The sequence below is a fragment of the Pyrgilauda ruficollis genome, unplaced genomic scaffold, assembly GCF_017590135.1.
Source record: "Pyrgilauda ruficollis isolate IOZ18807 unplaced genomic scaffold, ASM1759013v1 scaffold52, whole genome shotgun sequence".
Lineage (NCBI taxonomy): Eukaryota > Metazoa > Chordata > Aves > Passeriformes > Passeridae > Pyrgilauda > Pyrgilauda ruficollis.
In genome coordinates, this window is record NW_024526822.1 from 2,349,851 (window position 1) to 2,371,470 (window position 21,620).

At 49.8% G+C, this 21,620-nt stretch overlaps 1 protein-coding gene across 1 annotated transcript in view; it reads left to right on the plus strand.

Moving 5' to 3' along the window:
* Nucleotides 1-329: 329 nt before the first annotated feature.
* Nucleotides 330-21,620, plus strand: part of LOC121360640 (protein CEPU-1) — a 356,251-nt gene continuing 334,960 nt past the window's right edge. The window contains exon 1 of the mRNA XM_041480639.1: nucleotides 330-477. Within this exon, the coding sequence (XP_041336573.1) occupies nucleotides 402-477 (76 nt within the window). The 5' untranslated portion in view covers nucleotides 330-401. The remainder of the gene's footprint in view (nucleotides 478-21,620) is intronic.

Below are 21,620 nucleotides of genomic sequence, written 5' to 3' on the forward strand. Positions count from 1 at the left end.
TGGGCCGGGGGGGTGCGGGTGCCGGCAGGGTGCGGGTGCCGGCGCGGGGGGGCCCCGCAGCCAATGAGTGCTGCGCGGGGGCGGCTGCGTGCGCGGCCGGCGGCGTGTTGCAGCCGGGCGGCGTGTGCGGGCCGGAGCGGCGGGCACGCAGCGCCTGTCCTCGCACCTGCAACCCCTTCCGACCCCCTTCCCCCCCCTTTTTTTTTTCTTTTGGGTTTTTCCCCCTCCCCCACCCTTCGGTGCTATTTTTCCTTTTTTTTTTTTTTTTTTTTTTTTTTTTTCCCTTTTCCCCTTCCTTTTTCCTTCCCCCCCCCGCCCCTCTTCCTGCGCTTTGCTCCGGGAAAACGCTGGATTTTAAACCTTTCCCCGCCCGGCAGTGAGTGGGGAAGGAGAAGGAAAACATGGCCCAGGCCAAAATGCACCACCCCGTCTCTTGGGTGATCTTCGCCGGGATGGCCGCGCTCCTCCTCTCCCAAGGTAGGGAACGCCGCGGGGGACGCAGCCCGGGCGGGCGGAGGATGCGCGGTCCCACAGCAGCACCCTCCGAGGGGGCTGGGGGATGAGAATCCCCCCCCGAGTGGGGATGAGGATCCCTCCAGAGCGGGGACAGAGCTGGGAAAGGGTCCCCAGCCCGCCGTGAAGTTGCGGGGGATGCGGATGCGGGTGCGGCGCAGGAATTCCCGGCGCACCGGGCTGGCGGCGGGGGGGACACTTCTCCCCTGGCGTCCTGATTATTTTTGCGGGCGCAGAAGGACTCTGCCATCCCAGCACAATTCTGGCACCATCAATGATCCAACAGGCTGGGGGCATGGCGGGGTGGCCGGGGTTCCTCTGTGCTTCCCCCCACGCCTTTGCTTTTCCAGCAAGGTCGTCCGAAAAACTCGGTGTAGCCCCGCTCCCGCCGGGCTGGGAGTTGGGAAGTCCTGGTCCAGTCTCTCCCGGATCAGCACGGCTGCCTCCCCCCAGCCGAGGGACGGTCCTTTGAGGGGAGGGGGGGCTGTGCAAGGGGGAAAAAAAGAGCAAAAAGCGGTGGGAAAAGGAGGGGGGAAGAGGCGGCAGGAGCCAGCCCCATCTGGCCGGGAGCGCCGAGCCTGTCAGCTCGCGTTAGGCTCCTCGCAGCCATCTGGAGGGGCTGTGGGAGCGGGGTTTCCTCCATGGGAGGAGAGGATGGAGCCGCATCCTGCCCCGGGTCGCCGCGGGAGCTCGGGATGCGCAGGGGGATGCGCCGGGGGATGCGCCAGGGGGATGCTGCTGCGCCGTGCTCGGTGGGCGGCTGGGACCGGGGCTCCGGGGCGGGATGCGAGCACTTCTCGGGGACATGGATGCACCCCGGGAGGAGATGCAGGCGCTCCTTGGAGCAGGGATGCACCCCCGCGGCGGTGCGGGTATTCCTGGGCGAGACGGATGCAGCCCGGGGGGATGCAGGCGTTCCTCGGGGGACATGTGGGTTCTCCTGAGGATGGATGCGCCCCGGGGGGGTGAATGCACCTCCTTCTCCACAGCCGGATCCAGCTACCTCTGCGCTGCTCCCAGGTGCCCACCGAAGGCTGGAAATGTCCAGAGCAGCCCAGCCTCGTCCCCCGTGTGCGAGGTGCGCTGCAGCAGCAGCCGGGTGGGCTCTGGGAGCCCCGCGGGTGTGGGGCTGGGGGCTGCGGGGTGGGCAGGGATGGTGACGGGGTGTCTCCCACCACAAACTTCTCTCTGCTGAGCAAGCCGGGCCCGCTCCTGCGGGGGGAGAGCCCCCCGTGCCGTATCGACCGGCGCGGGCTGCTTAACATGCACATCACACGGTGCCGAGCATCGCTCCTCTTCGCCTTCCTCCCGCTCTCCCTCCTCGAGCGCTCTCCTTCTCCCAGGGCTGCTGCTGCCCGCTTGGCATTCCTGCATCCCAGGGGCTTCCCCGCGGCTGCCACCTCTGCAGGGAGCCCGGGCGGGGTGTGAAGGGTCGGGGCTTCCCAGGAGATGGATGAAGCTGCACCTTTCCCTCCTCACTTCTCCTGCCCAGAATTTGCACTTCATTTGTTTTATTATTTCATTATTTTATTATTTTTTAATGCTTGCTTTGGGGCTCCTGACTTGGCTTCCTTGCAGTCTTATTCCATGCCTCTGGTCATCCTTCCTGCTTCTTCTCCCTGCTCCTATCAAAGCTTCCAGATCAAAAAGTAGTTGGTTTTTTATTTCTTTATTTATTATTCTTATAACTCTCCTGAGCAGCAGAGCAGTGGGGAGGAATGTGCTGACTCCCTAAGCCCAAAATTCCCCAATTCCCTGCCTTTCAGGAACCTGATGTGGGTGCCAGCAGTCCCTGAGTCACTCCTGGAGTGAGGGAAAGCAGGGAGCCACTTTACTCTGTGGTCTGGGGAGGACCCAGGGCAGAGCTGTGGGGAGCTGGGTGAAAAATTGCCCAGGGCAGCCGCTGGCAGCAAAAAGTTGGGGCCTTTTTTGGCTTGGAAGTTGCTGCATTGTTGGAAGGAAGGAGTCCCCTTGGGAGTTTTTTCTTGCATAATTTTATTTAAGGGTCAATAAAAAAAACCCCTCAAACACAGCCTACAAATAATTTTGTATCTTAGCACAAACTTTTAAAGAGAGTTTTGAGAAATTTGGCTTCATTCAAGCCCACGGTAATATTTAGGTTTGTATGCAGTGCTGAAAATCAGCAGTAATGTGCTTCTGCTTCATGAATTCTTCTGATAATCACAGTAGTTTTTGAATTCATAAGTTTTCCCCTTTGTTTGGTGTCCAGAAGTGGAGCTGGCTTGTGTTTGAAAACATGAAAATAATTGTCATACAGGAAAACTGTGTTTTGCACAAACCTCCTCCAAATATCTCCGGAGATGTGTGCTGCCCTCTGCAGCGGCTCATCCATCCTCTGGGTCATTTCCCTATTTCCAGGCAAACAAACAATAAGAAAAGTGGTTTGTGAGTGTGCTTGAAAGGAAAGTGGAACGTGAAGTGGGATAATTCAGAAGCATCTGACCACCTGCATTTGTGCAAACATCTGCGGGTCCTCCAAGTTTTACAGATTCACTTTTGTAGAAATTTTGTAGATTTGTAGGATTTGTGGAATTGTGGCCCTAAAATGGGAGCTGCTGAGGGTTGTGTCCCTCAGGAAGGAGCCCCCTGAGCCCTGGAATGTCCAGCGTGGTTGGACACCAAGGGAGCTGTTGGGTGCTGGAGCTGGAGAGAGAGGCTGGGGCATTTCTTGGATGCTGCATCCCCTTGGGAAGGAGCTGCAGGTGTCCGCTCACAAGAAGAAATGGAGCTAGAAAATGTCCAGCCACAAGTTGGGAAAGGAGATGAGAAGAGAGGAGGTTGCAGAGGGCTGGGATAGCCCCGGGCTTCGGGAAGTGAGCGGCGATTTGGCAACACAGCTCTCATTGTGTTTGCTCTGTGTCTTCTGTGTGATTTTTAAATAGCAGCAATGAAAATCCAAAATTCCCTCACACAGGGCCCAGGCAGCAGAGTTTTCCCTTCCCCCTTTCCCTGGCTCTAAGTCAGGGGGTGTCCTCACATGTGCCCCATGTTCCTGACCCACAACCCACCTGGATTTCTTAAGGAAGAGGCAAAAATCTCACCCCAGCATTTGGGAGTGGAAGAGACAAGAAAACTCTTCACTCAGCCACGCGTAAAAGGATTAACCAGGCTAAAAGGTCATAGAAGATTTAGCTGGGCCTTTAGCATCAGTAAGCCAAGAATTATGGGAATTTGATTTACAAATTAGCATAAAGACCTTATTCTAATAAGCATACAAGCTGAAATAGGTATGTAAAATAATAGCATGTGTCAACATCCTACACAGAGCGTTCCTCATCCGAAAGAATTATTCGCTCGTTCGATGTGGCTGGGATGCAGATAATTCCCAAACTGAGACAGGCTGTGCTGGTGTGTGATGGAAAGGCTGGATCTGACCCAGAGACACATCCACAGGGAGGAGGGGCTGGGTGCTTCCCCTCAGGAATGGCAAGATTTGGAATCTAGGTTGGGACTATGCAAAAAAATGCCATCCCCAAAAAATGCTATCCCCAAAAAATGCTGTCCCTAAAACTCATCCCCCAAAAATGTTATCCCCAAAAGATGTGTCCCCAAAAAATACCACCCCCAAAAAATGCCACCCCCAAAAAATGCTATCCGTCAAAAATGCTGCCCCCCAAAAAATGCTATCCCCAAAAAATGCTTCCCCGAAAATTCTGTCCTCAAAAAATGCTATCCCCAAAAAAATGTCACCCCCAAAATCCTGTGAGAATTTTCTCTCAGTGGAGGGGTGAGGGGAAACCTCCTGGCAGCTCATGCAGGAGGTAATTGCACTAATGAATGTGTATAAGAAAAATTACGTGTATCGACATCTTTTTGTGAATGCTCGGATTTATTGGTCCTCAGGAAAAATATTAGATGTGGTTAATAGTTATCACGCAGGTCAATAAAACGTGATATTCACCCCAACAGCAGAAAATAGCTTTTTAATAGGTAATAACAGTAATAATCAATACCTACATGATTAGATAACCCAGTTATATGCAGTACATAAAAGGAGGGGAATGCACTCTGCCTGCTCGATGGCTGGATTTGGAGCGTGGCTGAACATCTGTCATTGCTGTTGATTCTCAGCGGGGCTGAGGAAGTATCAGCACCTCTGGAAATCAGGCCACCACGTGGGATTAATTGGCACATTTTTAAGATGCATCAGAGCAAGCAGGAACCTGAAAAGACCTTTGGAAAGCAGCTGCGCTGTGCAAAACGCTGGAGGCGCCCAAAATGCTGGAAAGGGGCTTGGGATTTTGGTTTGGGTGGTGGAGTTGCAGGTGGAGTTTTCCAAGTGTGGATTTCTGCTGCTTCCCTGGGAGCCTCCCTGTGCTGAGCTGGTTACACAGCCGCGGATTGGCAGGATACAAGGAGGAGTAAAGTTGTTGTAGTTGCACCAAAAGAGATGGAGATCAAAATGATAAAAAAACCAAAGTGAAATGAAAACTCCATTGTGTGTGATAAAACTTACCTTAGGGCACAGGAGGAGATGCTGGAGTAGGTTTGTGTTGTGGCTACACCAGGTTTAGGAGCCCCACTGGTGGACTGGAGATGTGTGAGGTCCTGTAAGTGGGGACACATTTCAGGACATGCAGCTGTTTACTGGCCATGAAGCACACGTGAACAAGGTGCCTGTGGCCACCTACAGTGGGTATGTGAGGAGGAAAAGATTGTCCATCTCAGGTGTCCATGGCAAGGGTTTGGAGCTGCACCTTGGCCGTGGAGTTGAGCTCTTGGCTTCTAACAGGGGCCAACATGAGCAAAAGTGCCAGATTCGGGGATTCTATGGAAGTCCAGGTTGGTGTCCAACTGCTCTCTCTTTCCCATGTTTGGGATGAGCTACATGGATGAAAATATCATTTTGATAAGCAGAGAGGATCAGGTGGGAGCTGGGAGCTTGGAAAATCCTCCTCTGGTAAAACTGAACTTCTGAGCCATCCTAGGGACCATCCCTCTGGGCAGGACTGGTGCTCTGGAGGCTGCAGCCAGTTTTGGGATATCCTTGTGTTTCACAAAAGCCACTTCTCCTTTCTCCACAAAGGACTTTTGACAAGCACAATAACCCTGGCTTGTGGTTTTTCCATCTTCCTTTGACTTACGCCTGAGACGAGTGCATTTGATATTAGAAGTGTCTGCTTTGTGTATTTTTCTTGCAATTTGCACTTAAAAATACCTATGTTGTGATTGCCTCCCCCATTTTATTTTTTCCCCATGGAGAAAAAATTGATCAGTTGACAGATCTAGGTCAGGTTAGTGAGCAGGGCTTGCTGTTTTCTGTGATAAACCAGGAGCATAGGAGAGCTCTTCCCAGGAAGCTCCAGTCAGACTGGCTGACTTCAGCTTTCCTCAGCCTGGGAAACACCACGTGAGGAGCAAATATTTGGCAATGGGGATCAGAAAAAGACCTTCATTTGTGTTTGTCTTTGCTTCCCAAACTTCAGTAGTGGCAAGAAAAGGCAGAACTTTCCTTGTTCTCCAGTTGAAGGGACAAGAGCTTTAAAGAGGGGAAATGGGATTTTTTAAGCATTACTGTCATTCTCCTTTGATGGGCAGTGACAAATCTCCCATTAGACTCAAACCTGATCCATCTCTGATGTTCATGGCAAAAGCTTGGAGCTGTGACTTGGACGTGAGCTCTTGGTTTCAAACTGGAGCCAAAATGAGCAAGGTGCCAGATTTGGGGATTTTGTAGTGGAAGTCCAAGTCATGTTTCTGTTTCCCATTGCCAGCCAGCACCCACACTTGGCACATGGGTTTTTCATGCCTTTAGATGCTTTGGTAGGAAAAAAAAAAAAAAACCAGGCTGGCAGAGCTGGGGGTGCTCACCTGGAGAGGAGAAGGCTCCAGGAGAGCTCAGAGCCCTTCCAGTGCTTAAAAGGGCTCCAGGGGAGCTGGAGAGGGACTGGGGACAAGGGATGGAGGGACAGGACACAGGGAATGGCTTCCACTGCCAGAGGGCAGGGATGGATGGGATATTGGGAAGGAATTCTTGGCTGTGATGGTGGGGAGGCCCTGGCACAGGGTACCCAGAGCAGCTGTGGCTGCCTCATCCCTGGAAATGTTCAAGGCCAGGCTGGACAGGGCTTGGAGCCACCTGGGATGGTGGGAGGTGTCCCTGCCCATGGCAGGGGGTGGAATAAGAGGATCTTTTAAGATCCCTTCCCAACCCAAGCCATTCTGGGATTCTGTGAAAAAACAGGATCACAAAGAGTGATCCCTTTGTCACTGCACCCCTTGGGGCACCCCAATCTCTGCATCCTGCAGGAATTGCATCCCTGGTGCTCCCAGCACCTTTGGAGCTGTGACTGGCAGCCGGGAGGAGCTGCCACCTCCCTCCCTCCTCCTCCTCCCCAGGCAGGCACCTTGCTCGTGGTTAATAATAAATCAGAGGTGCTGCCTTGCTGGGCTCTGGTCTCTGCTGCCAGGAGGCAGAGCAAGGATTTTTGATGCGCTTAACAGTTAATATGTCTAATGCCGAAAGCTGTTGTAAATTAATTGACCTCTTGGCCCCCTTGTCCTGTTGACTGTTCCCACTAAAGACAGTGCTTGGTTCTTGGCATTCTTGCCCCCCTCTTACTTTCCCTTCCTCGACCTCCCAGTAATGCTTCGCTTACTAATCAGGGCAGCCAAAAAAAGGAGCCTCGACTCTGAAATGCTTCAGAGGAGCTGCATGGGCAGGTCAGGATTCCGGGCATCACTGTGCCTGAATTCCTGGTGGTCAGAGTATTCCCTTCAAAGCTCTGCTGGCAGCTGGCATGGAACGCTTTGCCTTCCCACAGGGATAATGGGGATGGAGGTGCTGCCAGAATGAAAAGTCCCTGCACAGCACAAGGACCCTCTGCAGTGGATGGAAAAGTCACCTCTAGGCACTGGGTGAGCTGTGGCTCACACCAGGTGGTGGGTCTGGCTTGGAGGAAGGATGAGAGCGGGTTCTCGTCAGGGTTTTTTTTTGGAAATTACAGAAAAAGATCCCAGAACAGTTTGGGTTGAAAAGAAGCTTAAATCTCATCTCACTCCTGTGGTAATCACATATCCTCTGAATAGAGAGGGACATAGCTGTCCCAGGATTTTCCTGGGAAGCTGTGAGAAGCTGTGAGAAAGAATTAAAACAATTATTATCTCTCTTTCTGTAACTGTTGTTTATAGATATGATTCTCCAGAGTGTGCTATTCATAGTTCACCAACAGGAGAGAGGAGATTCCTAAAGGCCAATCAGGCCTTAGGTCCACCATTGTTTCCATAAGAACCGTAGATTTCTAAGAATAAAGTCCCTTTTCCTGCCTTCTGATGATGGAGTCTCTGTATCACCTCTGTCTGTCCCTAGTACCCCTTTGGTGATACATCCACCTCCTGCCACGGGCAGGGACACCTTCCACTGGACCAGGCAGCTCCAAGCCCCATCCAACCCAGCCTTGAGGGGATGGTGTATTTTCCTTGCACACTGCTGATCCTGGAAACCCTGATTTAGCTTGGAAAGCAGCTTGGAAAACCACAAATGCTCAGTCCATAGGGCTGGTTCGTGTCCTCCAGTGACTCAGTGGGAGAGAGCAGCTGCTAAGGAGTGGGAAATGCCACAGGAAATTGTGTAATATTAGAAACGAAGCAGAATGTTTCAGGTTTTTCTAATTCCAAAAAGAAATATAAAAAAAAGAACAATCACATATTCCCAGTGAAAGTAAATTCTGGGAAAAGTAAGGATTGATTTTTGAAGCATTTTCTTCGGAGCTTGCCGAGGCTTTATGTACAAAGTTGTGAAGTGATTTAAAAAAAAAAAAAAAAAAAAGCTCCAAAGGCCGTGTTCCAGCAGTATCAAAGAGCCTGGAGTCTCCAGCCTTGTTCCATTTTGTATTGTTATTTCTTCAAAACAGATCCTTTGCTAATGTTTCCATTTTACTAGAAACAGAATTCTTGATTTAAAGAACTGGTTTGAAAGCCAAACCTGACCCGCCTCACTGGAAGCTTGACAGGCCCACAGAGCAAAGCAAGGTTCATTAATGCCATAATATTCTCTTTCTTTTTTTGGTGTTTGAGGCTTTTTTCCCCCTCTTAGAGGAGTTATCTGGTGAATAGCACTTCGTTCCTGGCTTGGTTTGGGTGTTTGTAGCTTTTATTCCCTTTCTACAGGACAGATGGTATTTAGAGATCAGAGGGTGCCTCCGTTAGACTTTTAGTTTTCCAAAGTCAATTCCCAAAGCCAGCACTGGGGTTTTTGATAGCGGGCCAAGGCACAGGAGAGTGGCAGGGCTGGCTGGCACGGGGTGAATTTGGATTTAGGATGAGTGACAACTCTCTTAATGAAGCCCTTTTTGGAACAAAGCTGGCGAGGAGCAGGATCCGTGATCCATTAGAGGCCGGGGTAGTGGCAGAGCCAAAACTGCCTTGTCACTGGAGACAACATGAAAAAAATGTGTATTATTTATTGTTTACTTTTTTGTGCTGCTTTTCTGCATGTCAACGCTTCCCATTGTATGCTTTGGGCTTCAAAACCTGACACCACATTAGAAACCATCTCCAAAGCCCCCAAATAATGCATAAACTATGATTATTCCTTCTGATCCACTTGTGTTTATGTAAATGGCTGGAAAAGCGTTTTTCAGCTTATTTCAGAAGCTTAAGGGATTCATACCAAGCCTATTATTGAAAAATCAGAAAGTGAAAAGCAACTTCTGAGACAAGGAATTAGCAACTCAATGGCAGCGTTGGTTCTGCGGGGTCTGGCTGGACCACAGATGGGAATTCCCTTGGGATTCAAAAATCCAGCAGGTTGGTGGGCTTTGAGGGGAGAGGGGACTCAGAGGAGGTTTGGGGTCAACCAAAGGGGATGAGGGGCTGCAGGGGGAGCTGGGGCACAAACCACTGGTGCTGCTGGGGTGGTGGTCTGGGTTTTGGGGGATGAAACACAGGGGGATAATCCTGGCTCTGTGTCCTTGAATCCATGGGTGGGAAGGGGCTGGCAGTGCCATCCTTGCTCCATTCAAACCTTTTCCCTCTGTCCCAGGAGAGGTGGGACCAGATGCAGATTCTCTTTGGGCTTCATCCCATTCCAACCAGCCCTGCAGCATCTTATCCCTCCTCTCCTGCTGCCTTTTTTCCCTGGTTTGGTCCCTTTCCCCCTTCCTTATGTTAATTTCCCACCTGAGCACCAAGTACTTTATAAATAGCAAATCTGAAATGAATTTCCTAGCAGCAATCATTATCTCCCTCGACAGCCATTAAACATTCACACAAGCAGAGCAAAATGACAAAGGGGATTGATTTTTACAGTATGTTGGGGGGAGGTAGGAGAAAGGAAATATGTTGACAAGGCTTTTTTTTTCCTTATTTTCCCCCCTCTCTCCATTCTTCCCTCCCTTCCACATCCTCTATCTTGTGGAAATCAAAATCACCCTTTTGGAGATCGGGTTGGGAGGGGATGGGAGACAGCGAAGTTGGAAATAAATAACAATAAATTTCAAAAAAAAAGGAGAAACAAAAAAAGCAGCAAGTTCTTCTTCAAGCAGCAAGCTCTATTCCCTTCCTCTGCAGCCCCTGGAAGCCTCGCTCCGATCCGTTGGCCACGTACAACTGGTAAACATGAAGTTGGTTCCGTGGCCTGGCTGTGAAGATGAATATGTCAGAGCTAATGCCTGCGAAGATGGAGGGGTGGGCTGCAGGGAATGGGGGGGCCCAGTCTGGGAGCCTGCTCAGCAGAATAAATGTGTTGATGCAATCGTTGGGAGCGGGCGAGCCGCGGCCGAATGAGGCACTGTAGCTGAAAATTTAACTTTGATTTCAATTTTCATATTTGTCAGCAATAATTAGATTCAAGAAATGTTTTTGCCGCTGTTCTAAAATACTAATAAGTAGGAGCCTTTGTAGTATGGCTAATGGAGTCTTTTTTTTCCTAGTGGGCTAGAAAAATTCCATTAAAGGGAAAAGTCATACTATATTACTGTGCTTCAACATGCAGTGACTTTGCTGCCACAGGAATATCTGTGCTGGGAAACAGCGCCCTTGCTTCCAAGTGCAGGGATGATGCTGGGGAATGGGACTGGCTTCCTGTGGCTGGGACTGGCTGGGCAGGGACTAGGCAGGTCCAGAGGGGAGCCCCCACACCAAACTGGGCAGGAGGTGATGCTCTGAGGCCTTTGGGAAGCTTTTGAACTGCTCATGAGGTGATATTCCAGTGGCTCTCATCCAGCAGGCTTTGGCAAATTGTTTTGTTGTTGCCATTTCCCTTTGGGTTTAAAGCCTTGGATCAATGAGGAATTTCCTCTTGTTGGCTCTGCCGAAGGCAGAAAGCCCCTTCTGCCCCACCCCAGCCTGCAGGGTGGATTTCCTTGGCAGCACGTGCCGGGTTTTATCCCGGAGAGACTCCGGCAAGGAAAGTGATATTAAATTTGCTGGCGATATGCAGAGCAAATGGGGAAGCTCTAAGTTGTGTCATTCTCAAGTTACTTCAGCCTATTAAGCAAACAAAAGCACTTGTGGAGTGAGAAATGGAAATGGCCAACGTGGTCCGATTAATCCTGGAAGTACAATTCCATTAATAAGCCAGCTTTTAATAGGTGGCTCTTTCCAGGAGCTGCTGGGACGAAGAATTGATGTATTCACTGTAATTGTATTGCAACTAATAGGATCAGAAGAAAATTGTATGGAGAACTTATTCCTTTGCCACCATATTCCAATCAGTTGAAATAATACAGGAGGGCCCAGCATGGTAATGAGACTTAAATCTAAACAGGAATATTTTAAATTTTAGTGTGTGTGAGGGTTGGCTTGTGCTTTTCCTTCTCCGTAGATTGGGCAGAAATAAAACAGCAGTTCAGAGAGGTGCTGGAGGAAATGGGGATCCCAATCCTAGTGGAAATGCTCCATGGTTGGGTGCTGGGGCTGCTGTCTCAGCTGGGTGATGGGATGTGGCTGCTGGTGCAGAACTGTGCCAGGTCAGCCTCTGTCCTGAATGTTAAGGGGGGTGTCTGGATGCCCAGGGATGGGACTGCCCCTTTGGCATCTCACCCAGAGCCTTTTGTTCCTGTCATTGGCAGCGAGAGGAGCTTTCCCCCTCCGCAGTCGCTGTGGTTCAGTGGCAGAGCTCATTAACGAGCCTCAGGTCCTCCCTCCATTCATCCCCCGTTTATTCCCACCTCCATCTGCAGGCTCTGATGGTTTGCTGATCCTTTCTTCCCAAGGAACTCCTGCAAAAACACACCTTCTGCTTTGGGGAGCAATGTACCTTCGTGGCTGCAGCTCTGGGCCCCTGTGGGCTGCAGAGAGGGATTTGGGCTTTAATCCATGAGTGTCTCTCCAAGGGACCTTGGAAGAGAAGAACTGTGCAAATCCCAGGCAAGCTGGGTGGCTCAGCACATCCGAGGTGATGCACAGCAGTGCCCCAGGATGCAGATCTCCACGGTATTAATGGAATTGTGGAATGATGCACATTAAAGCAAGGGAAATACCGACGTGGGAGCTGCCTGACCCAAAATCTGTGTGGCCCGTGATTACTGGAGCTGTGGCTTTGCCGTGAGAAGTTTGCAATCACTTTTTGTCTGTTCATCACTGGTTCAGGGCTGTTTGTTTTTCACTCCTCCTCCCTATTTGTATGCATGCTCTGACCCTGCTTTGGTAACAGGCTAGAGAGTAAATAGAAAGGGGAGGGAAAAAAAAAGGCAAGGGAAAAAAAAAAGCCAAGACACAGTTCAGCTCAAATCCCCAAGGAAACAGATGTGATTGCCTTCCAGAAATGGCTCCAATAAGGCCAGAAAGGAATATTGCTTTTATAGCTTTTGGGATATAAAACATTTAGAAAATGTGATTGAGTGGCAGTGCCTAATTTATCATTTATCCATTCCTCTATCCACCCAAACACAGCAGTATCCTAAGATGGACTTATTTCCACCCTTTTTTTGGCTTTGTGCCTCTTTCCTGTGTGTGACACACGTGCAAACCCATGTTCCCTTGCACGCTGAGCTGTGTGTGCACACACAGGCACGTGTTCCCCCACGCTCCTGGCTCCTTGTCCCCGTGCCTGTGTCATGGATTTATCATCGTTCTGCTAAGCACTCAAACTCCTGTGGCTATTTATAATTAATGCTCAGAAACCTGCCAATCCATTTAATGACACCAGGAGGTCAAGGCCTCCCTTATAGCTTCCCATTAATCATCATTAGAACAGTTCTGGGTTTTTTACGTTCTTTTAAAATGTTAATTCACCTTTATAATGCTCCTTTCAGCTCTGACTGTAAAGGGATACTCTGCAGTCACTCCAGACTGTCTTGCAAGTGTGTGCAGGTGAAAGGCTCAGTGGGACAATTGCACTTGATAAAGTCTCTTGGATGTCTCCCGCTGGAATGAATTACACTCACAAACTCTGCCAGATGGGATTTCTCCACTGCCCTCTGCCGCCGGCTCCTCGCAGCAGTGCTGGCACAGCTCCCTCCCTGCTGGCTCCATCCCACCGAGCCCCTCACCACTTCTCCCTCCTGAACCACAGGATCAGGGAATCCTGGAGAGGCTTGGCTTGCAAGGCTCCCTAAAAATCCTCCAGTTCCATGTGGCACGTGATTCCCCAGTGGAATGAGCTTATCCATGCTGGCACAGAGCTTGCTAAGGCCACGTCTGCTCTGCCAGGCTGTGCTGGGCACACCTTTGCTGGGCAGGTTTTTTAGATCTGAGGTGGCCTCATGCACAGTTTGGCTTTATGGGCTGTGGTGTCTTGGTTTGGGTGGAGCATCCAACTCATCCCTCGTGAATGTTAACAAAAATCACAAAAACCCCAGTTCCCAGAGAGCAGGGCTGCTCCTGTTGGTGAGTCCATCTCCTTCCTGCCAGTGCCCTGGGAGCCTCCAGCCCCATTTGTGTGTCCCAAAGCACCTCCTGTCATGGTCACAACAGAGGGCATCAGCAGAGATGTCAAGAGGCAGCTTGGAGGAAGGAAAACTCCGGGTGCAATCTGGTACCTTTGGCAAGCAGCAGTTCCTCTTCAGCAGCCCCCTCCTGGCTTGTGGTTGGAAGCAATCATCCCTCTCCAAAGTCAATCTGTGCTTGCCACCAATGGGAATGGCTCCAAAGCGGTGCAATCCTGATCCAGATTGGGGTGTTGATCCTTTTGGGAACAGTTCCATGGCCCCATGTGAGCTGTGGGGACTTCTCATAGCTCTGGGTGCCAAAGCTGCTGAGCCTCCCATGATTTCTGCTCTGTGTTCCTCCAAGAGGGGAGAAGGCAGCATGGACACCCAGTTCCTTTGGTGGAAAGCCTGAACAGTCCTACCTGTGAAATAGGATCACTCCTATTTCTGGGTGAAATAGGATCACTCCTGCTCCTTTGGAGACTTCTGGTCTGGGTGAGAGCCGAGCCCAGGCCCGTTTCTCTGAGTAAATACGCCAGCAGCATTTGGCTTAATGAACTGTGGCTTTTAATAAATGGCTCTTATCTTGCTGAAGTGCTGCTAAATTGTCAGGATTTAAAATTAGCCTAATAGATTTGTGGGCGATGTTTTATTCACTGGTTAGTTGGAAAGAGATGGAGAAGGGGGGAGAGATGGCTCCACCCAGTTCTCCCTGAATTATACACGAGTTATTTATTTGTTTGGGCCGAAGGGGAAATGTTCTGGATTAATGTGCAATGCCTCAGCACCTGACTTAATGAGAATTTAGAGACCTATCCCAAACTGATAGTCTCCCATTAATCACTCGGTGGCCCCTCTGCTTTGCTGTCCCTGGGATGTATTTTTCATGGTGGTGGTTGGGTTATGGTACCCACTGCTGCTTTCCAGGAAAAGGGGATGGAGACGAACAAGGGAAGTTTTTGGGTGCTGTGGTGGCTTCCAGGACCACTTCCTGCAGCTTTGCTCCGTGTTGGTGTTGAAGTAGAGCCTGTAGATCTCTGTCTACACCACACCTACCTGTGAACTTGAGTTCTTGAGCACAAAGTTGAAGTTGCTCAGCTTGTGATACAACCCATGAACTTCCATGAGCCACTTTGCCTGTATTTCTTTTGGCAATGCTGAGCTGGTTATGATCCTGTTGACAGTTTGGAGACATATGGAGAGTCAAGGCAGAACAGTGTCTTATAATAGAGTAAAATGGGATCTGGTTGGGATGAAAGATGCCAGGGAAATGTCAATCACTATCATTATCCTAACAAACTGCTGTACCTGCAGAGATAATAATAATATTTAGCAATTATATAGCACCTAACAAGCTCAAACAGCACAGACTGCAGCTAATTAAATCTCCCATGACTTCCTTTGGGTGGGTGATTTCCTTAGAGCATGGACCACCTTCTCAGAGTATTTTGTGAGAAGCTAAAGGCACTTCCCCATTTCACCGGTAGGGAAAGGTGGTCCTGCTGGAAATCCATGCAGTGAGGGTGGTGGGGTCAGTCCTGACACTGGGTTGGGCTGTTTGCTCCATTAGGAGGTGTTGGGTGGGCTTGACTTGATCACCCTGATGGACAAAGGTGTTTGGATGCATTGATGTGCTTTTCTTTGTCCTTTTTGGAATCAGGGAGAGTTTGGGTGCTGGACACCCAAATGAGGACCCCACCAGCACCCCTTGGTGAAGAAGAGGTGCTGGTACAGATGGTTTTCAGTCAGAGGGTGTTTTCTCCTGTGTCTGCCTGCTTTTCTGGGCTGCTGCTCCTTCCCTCTTGGTTCACCATTCCCCATCCCATCTTGACCAAGCTGCATCCTCAGAAACTCTTCTGGAGGGTGATACACCAACCAGCATCACCAGTTTGGGTCATCCAAGACCACAATGACGGAAAGCAAGATTTGGAACATTTCCCCATTTGTGGTGCTCTCACCTCGCCCTTCCTGGAGAGCAGCAGGTGAATCCACTGGTGGCTGCCTGGATGCAGCCAGGCCCCCTGACCCCTGCCCAGCTGTGTGTTCCTCCAGCCCAGGGAGCCTCTGGTGTCCCTGTGACTTTGTGAAGGTCAGCATCGGTGTCTGAAGTGGTATCAACTCGTGATGCGCAGTGTCAGCCGTAAAGGAAATGTTGTATATAAAAGATAAGTTTTTTTTCTTTTCTTGTGGTAGAGGAACAAGGCGCCGGGTTCATTTAGCATTCATAAAGTCTTGCTTTGGAAACGCCTTTAAGTACTGCTGAGGGAGACTTGAAGGAGCATGTTTGAGAGTCAAATGCACATCTCCTTGGGCTCTCCTTTCATCTGCTTTAAAAAACACAATCTTTTTTTTTAATCTTTTTTTTCCCCCTCTGTAAAAATACTAATCTTCTCCAACAGCAGCAGACACCCAGGGTGCAGGCGCTCGGCAATTAGTTCAGTGAACAGAATAAGTGAGGAGCAGAGGGAAGGGGGGACTCAGCCAAGGACCGGAGGACGCTGAAATCCTGCCTGCTAATTAAGAGGCAGCACAGGATGGGGCCTGGTTAATTCAGGTGCTGAGTCACAACACACGTGTGTGGTGTCCACTCGGGTGGCAACGTGGCCCTCTGTCATCCTCTGGGCTGAGAGGAAGGCCCACCAGGGAATTTGGGTCTTGGGCTGGGGAAGAGTCCAAGGGGATGAGGTGAGGATGAGTTTGGCTTGATTTGCGACCTGGCAAGAGTAGTCCTGACTCCAAGCAGGTCACGAGTAGCTGTTGGGAGAAACATGTGGAGGTTCTGGCGTGATTCCTCCTTGGACTCTTGGCCAACATGTGGAGTGGAGTGTCCGTCCTCCAGAGGCTGGGCTTTCCCTCACAGAGAGTCATCCTCTTGGAGTTTGTGTCAGCATGGAAATTCAGTGCACGATTCCTGTTCCTCTCTCAGGAGCTGAGGCAGAAGGAGAGAGACAAAAGCAACAAGGGTTGTCGTCATCCAGACTTCTTCAGCTTGTGAAGAGCCAACTTCTTGGGATGTGTCAGATGGGCAGAAGTGCAGCTCAGCCCCTTCTTTTAGCTGAAACTTTTCTTGTCCTTGAAATCTCTCTCCTTTGCTCTTCACTTGAGGGAAGGGAATTTACTGTGATGAAATATGTTGTCTTGTGGCTTTTTATGAAAACAGCACATGTCACTGCCCCTGTTTCCTGGAGCCAAAGGATATGGCTGGATTTCAAAAAGAAAAGGACTGGATGATTTCATTATTGCTAACAACTGTTCCCACCAAGATAAGGACAGTCTAATCACATTCCCTGTGAAGAAGTACCAAGGGAACCAAAAGTGAACGTTTCCATTTGATCTTCCACGTTGTCTTCTGTATTTTGGTCCTCTTAGGTGCTGTGCAGTGCCAGGAGCAGGCTGTGAGGCTGAGGGGATTTGGGGGCAGTCAAGGCAGCAGTTCTTGGTGCAGTGTCCTGGTTATCAGGGGTGTCCCAGGCTGGAGGTGCTCTGCCAGCAGCTGCCTCCACATGAGGATTTATTTCAGGGACCGTCTGCAGTCAGGGCTTGAATTCCACATCCCAAACTCTTTGAGCGAAGCCTGAGCTGATGAAGGAGGCTGAGCACCGAGCAGAGAGGGAGTTTTCAGCTTTTTATTTTTGATTTGCAAGTTGCCCAGAAGAAAAGTGCCACCTCCTTCAGAAAAAAAAAAAAAAAAAAAAAAAAATCAGCGCTTATGGCTAATGAATTTGCTTTTCTTAATTATGTTTCGCAGATTCCTGATGTAGATTCCCCTGAGAACTGATCCATAGCTGAAAGCCCCCTCTGCAGCGAGCGTGCTCCATCTTTAACTGCCAGGAGGTGATGCTGACCGTGGTGCAACCCGGTGGAGGGGGAGGGCAGAGCCAGGAGTGGAGGGGATCAGTTTTTGGCTGTGCCCTCCGCTCCACTCTGCTGCCTGCACAGAGTGAGCTGCACATGTCCCCACTGCAATGATCCTGTGGCAGGGAAGGAACTCTCAAGGCTTTGATTTGCCTCGTGGCAAGAGATAACATTATCATCTCGTCCTTTAATGATCTGAGGACATGGAGGATTTTTCACATCAATTTCTCTGTCTTCGTAGCTCTGATTCTGCCATGGGTGGATAGTGCACAATCAGTGCAGGCAGAGGGGATGCAGTAACTCAGTTTTCCCCCTCAGCCTCACGTTGTTTGCATGCCCTTGGCTCCTCAGGAGCTTGGTGCAGGCACTAATTGATCCATCCCGTTGGCACAGCCAGCAAGGAGTTGTCATTTGGTGAGCAAAGTGGGGTTCTCTCTTCTGGAGCACAGGTCACTGCTTCAGGTCCCAGCAGCGACCACCCAAAGAGACAAGATGACTTATAATTACATTCATAATTGAAAGTGATTAATGGTAGCAAAAGAACTTCGAGCGATTTCTTGTAATTAAATACTAATTTTAGTTCCTTTGCAGTGCCGAGCACCATGTTTGCTTTACTGGGGATATTTATGGCTGTGCCTTAGCACAGTTTAATATCTTAAAAATACATATTCAGTCATTAACAATTTTTTTGGTGACTGGGTAAACAAGTAAACATCAATTAATTTGTTTACTTTGTGTCTGTAATTAGTTTTTATTATTTCAGATTTTGGAGGATTTTTATTCTGGAGGATTTGTGACTTTGAGTAGAAGAGTGGAACCCTTGATCAGTCCCATACCAGGGGAGTCCTGCCCTGTGCTCTGGGCTGCTCTAGCTGCCAAAAACCTCCCCCAAAGAGTTATGAGAAGCAGGCAGGAATCACATCTGGAATGGTTTAGGCTTGGAGGACATCATGGCCAAGTGTGGAGCCTGCTGGCTCAGAGGCTTTGGAGCAGGGAAAGGAGCTGTCTGCCCACGGCAGATGCTCTCTGGCTGTTGCTTGGTCTTGAAGAACAGAAGTGTCACAAAATCAGCTGTTTCTGCCAGGTTTTGGCTGTCTGTAAGTGGCACCTTTCAAACTCAGCTGCTGCTCATGATGCTGCATGTCAGGGGCTGCTCAGGGCTGCTCTCTTCTCCCCTTGCTCCAGCTGCCAGCACCATCTCTTCCCCTCCCCTTTTTGGAGGCAGCTTTTACCCTGGATCCAGCTTGGATCTAGCCTTGACTAGATTTTGGGGATATATTTGCAGAATTGAGTACTTAATCCTTATTACTATCACTGTATTGATTTGATTTTGGATTTTGACCTGTCAAACAGGGCTGGTTTGGGTTTTGGCTGTGAACAGGGAGTTGATGGGTGCTGGCTTGGGTGGCTGTACCTGGGTACAAGCTTTGGGGGGTCACCAAATTGGGCAGAATTCCCATCCTAGGGAGTGTGGGCTATGTCAGACACCTTCCCACCTCACAGTGATCTGCTCTGACTGGAGGTGTTGTTAAGCCTGGGTTTATTCATGGCCCATAGCAGCTCTTTTTCAAGCACTACAGGATAGGTGTTACGCCCAGGTGTGCCCATGTCCTTCCTGCACCTTGACAAAGTTGTTTTGGGAATCTGTTTCCCAAAACCTTGGTCCTGCTCTCACAGCAACACACTGGGCTGGAAAGCTCTTGATGGAAATCATGTCTCTTCCTCACCAGTTCCCTGATTCCTTGCTAATGCTTTTCATTCCCTCTTGCTGCTTGAGAGAGCTGATCGTCTGATTAAATTAAGACAGACACAAAAGCAGCTGGCCTGCCAAAGACTTGGATTTTATTAAAAATAATATTGTTTACAGAGTTCTCTCCCTTTATGGCGCATATAAAACAGTGTGTTCCACCCGAGCAGCCGGCAGACTCGCTGCAATTTACCCAGGAAAAGATGGAAAGACATTAAACCCTGTCTTGATGGGGAGCAGAGAGGGCATCGAGGAGACAGAGGTTGGGGAGAAGAGACAGAGTGTAGCTGTGGCAGCAAATGAGAGGGAAGGAAATGCAAGGGAAATCAGAAGAGAAAAGGAAGGATGGTTCCCTGATCCCCACCTCCCCTTCTCCCCTCGCATACCTGCACTGAAATGAAGCTTTCAGCATGGAGAGAGATCATGGAAAAGAGGAGATAAACTAGGGCAGAGAGCTTCAGCTGGGGACACAGCCTCCACTGGAGCAGGAGGAGAGCTGCTTGCCCTCCTTGCATTATTCAGGAGCCCTTCCCAGGCTTTCTGTGCAGGTGGAAAGGTCTGTTCTCAGCTCACCTGAGGTCTTGCAGATGTTTTGCAAGTCCTGGTGCTGGGGCTAGGTCAGGGCTGGAAGTGCTGGCTCCTGCCCACCCAAGTGCCTCACCAAAGAGCTCTTGTGCTGTGTAAATCAATTATTTGTGGTTTATTCCCACTTCAAGGGCAAAGGAGGGTGTGTAGGGAACAGCACAGCGATGGGTCATGGCATGAGGGGCTGGCAGTGAAGCAAGGAGGGACAGGGAGGTTTTCCCAAGGTCACAGAGGCAGCTCGAGGTAAAACCCAGACTTCAAGCAGGGTCCTCACTTCCAGCAACCCTTGTGCTGGCTAAAAGGGGTTGTGCCTCACTTTGGGAAGGCAGGGATGAGCCTTGCTAATGCCCTGCTGCAGGAGCACCCTGGCTCTGCTTGGCTTTCTCTCTTCTTCCTGTGTCTTCTCTTTGTTTGTTTGATTTGGTTCCAAATAATTAATTGTAAACAGCCATGACTAATGGTTCGAATGAAGGGTGGATGGGTGCTTTAATTAACTCGTGAAAGGATTATACACTTGTGTTTTCAGTCTCCCTGACCCCAGCTGAAGTGACAAGGCTTGAGCACCCCATGTTTTGAGGGTGCTGAGCCCCCTCAAAAGTGGCATGTGCTGGGTGGGGGATCAGCTTGGAAAAGGCATCCAGACTGTGCTGGGAAGATTTGACAGGGATCCTGATTGTGGTTATCATGGAATCATGGGCTATCCTCAGCTGGAAGGGATCTGCAGGGGCATGGGGGTTATGCCTTTCCCCTGCATGGGTGGGGCCCCAGGTCCCGTGGGAGAAAGGTGTCCCACCCTCTTTCCCTGGGGCACTGAGCTCCACCCTGGCACAGTGAGTGCCTTCTGACACTGGTCATGTGCTGGTTTTGATACCATAAAGGGGTTTGGTGGCATGAGGGATGTGTCCTTTGAGTTGTTTACAGAGAATTTAGAGATTTAATAAACCTGAACCACGTTTTGGACTGATACATGTGGAATTTGGGTTGAGCATGAGCCCCCTGCCCCTTCTTTGCAAGATGGTTACTGTACAAGCTTCCAATAAGAGATACCTTCTATTTTCCAACCTTTCCAGACAAAATCCAGCCAATTAATCTGGTTGGGAATAAGCTCAGGCAGCCTTGGGCAGGAGGAATTCTGCAAAGCCAAGAGCTCAGGAGACTGTGAGACACAAGGAGGTCTCAGAGGAGGTGGCCCTGGGTCATCCCTTGCTGGCCTCCAGGCACATGAAAGCTTGGTGGGCGTCAAACCCTGGGTGGATCCCTGGGTCTGAAGGCAGTGAGAGGTTTGGAGTTATAGCAGCAGGTGCTTCAGCCTCTGCAGCCCAATACGCCGCTGTCTCAGAAGTTTTTGCGTCCAGAATTGCTGAGAAAATCTTGGAAGGAAAAGGCTGAGCTCTCACCATCCTCCCCACCTGTCCACTCACCTTCCCCCTGCCCTTTCCTAAAGCTGACTCCTCCCAGTGGCTACGCCATGTTTTAGGATAAAAGTGCCTCCTTCAAGGCTGTTTTAATGAGCTAATAAACTCCCAAAACCCAGTTCCAGAGGATTAGTGAAGGAGCAAGCTCCTTTTGCAGCTCCTTCACGGCATAGTTGAGGAGGTTGGGATGGGGTTGGGTCAAGTGACTCCCTGAATGAGTCAAAAGTGCTTTGAGCATCCAGGAGGCACAAGGTTGTCGCCTACATCATGTTACTGAGTCACTGGGCAATTTCCTGTCCCTCCCAGTGCAGAACACTCCAGGTGGGAGCTTCAGCATCTCTGCTTAAAACAAGCCTGATTGGGCTTGTTCTCTCATGGAAAATGCATGAGAAAAACTGCATTTCCATGCCGTTTTCTTGGATCAAAAGTCACTTTTACTCTAAACAAGGCTTTTTTGGCCTTTTTTCAGTGGTGATATGTGCTTCTAGAACCCTCCCCACTTATCAGATCCCCAGCGAGCCACTCAGTTTGATTGCTAATCTGCTTTATTATGTTTTTAAATGCATCTTAACAGTTCAGTTTTAGTGGCTTTTTATTTTTTTTTTTTTATTTTTGAGGCCAAACTCCAGCTTCTGAAGTGCCTAGCTCTCTTTTACTTCAATGGCAGCCTTG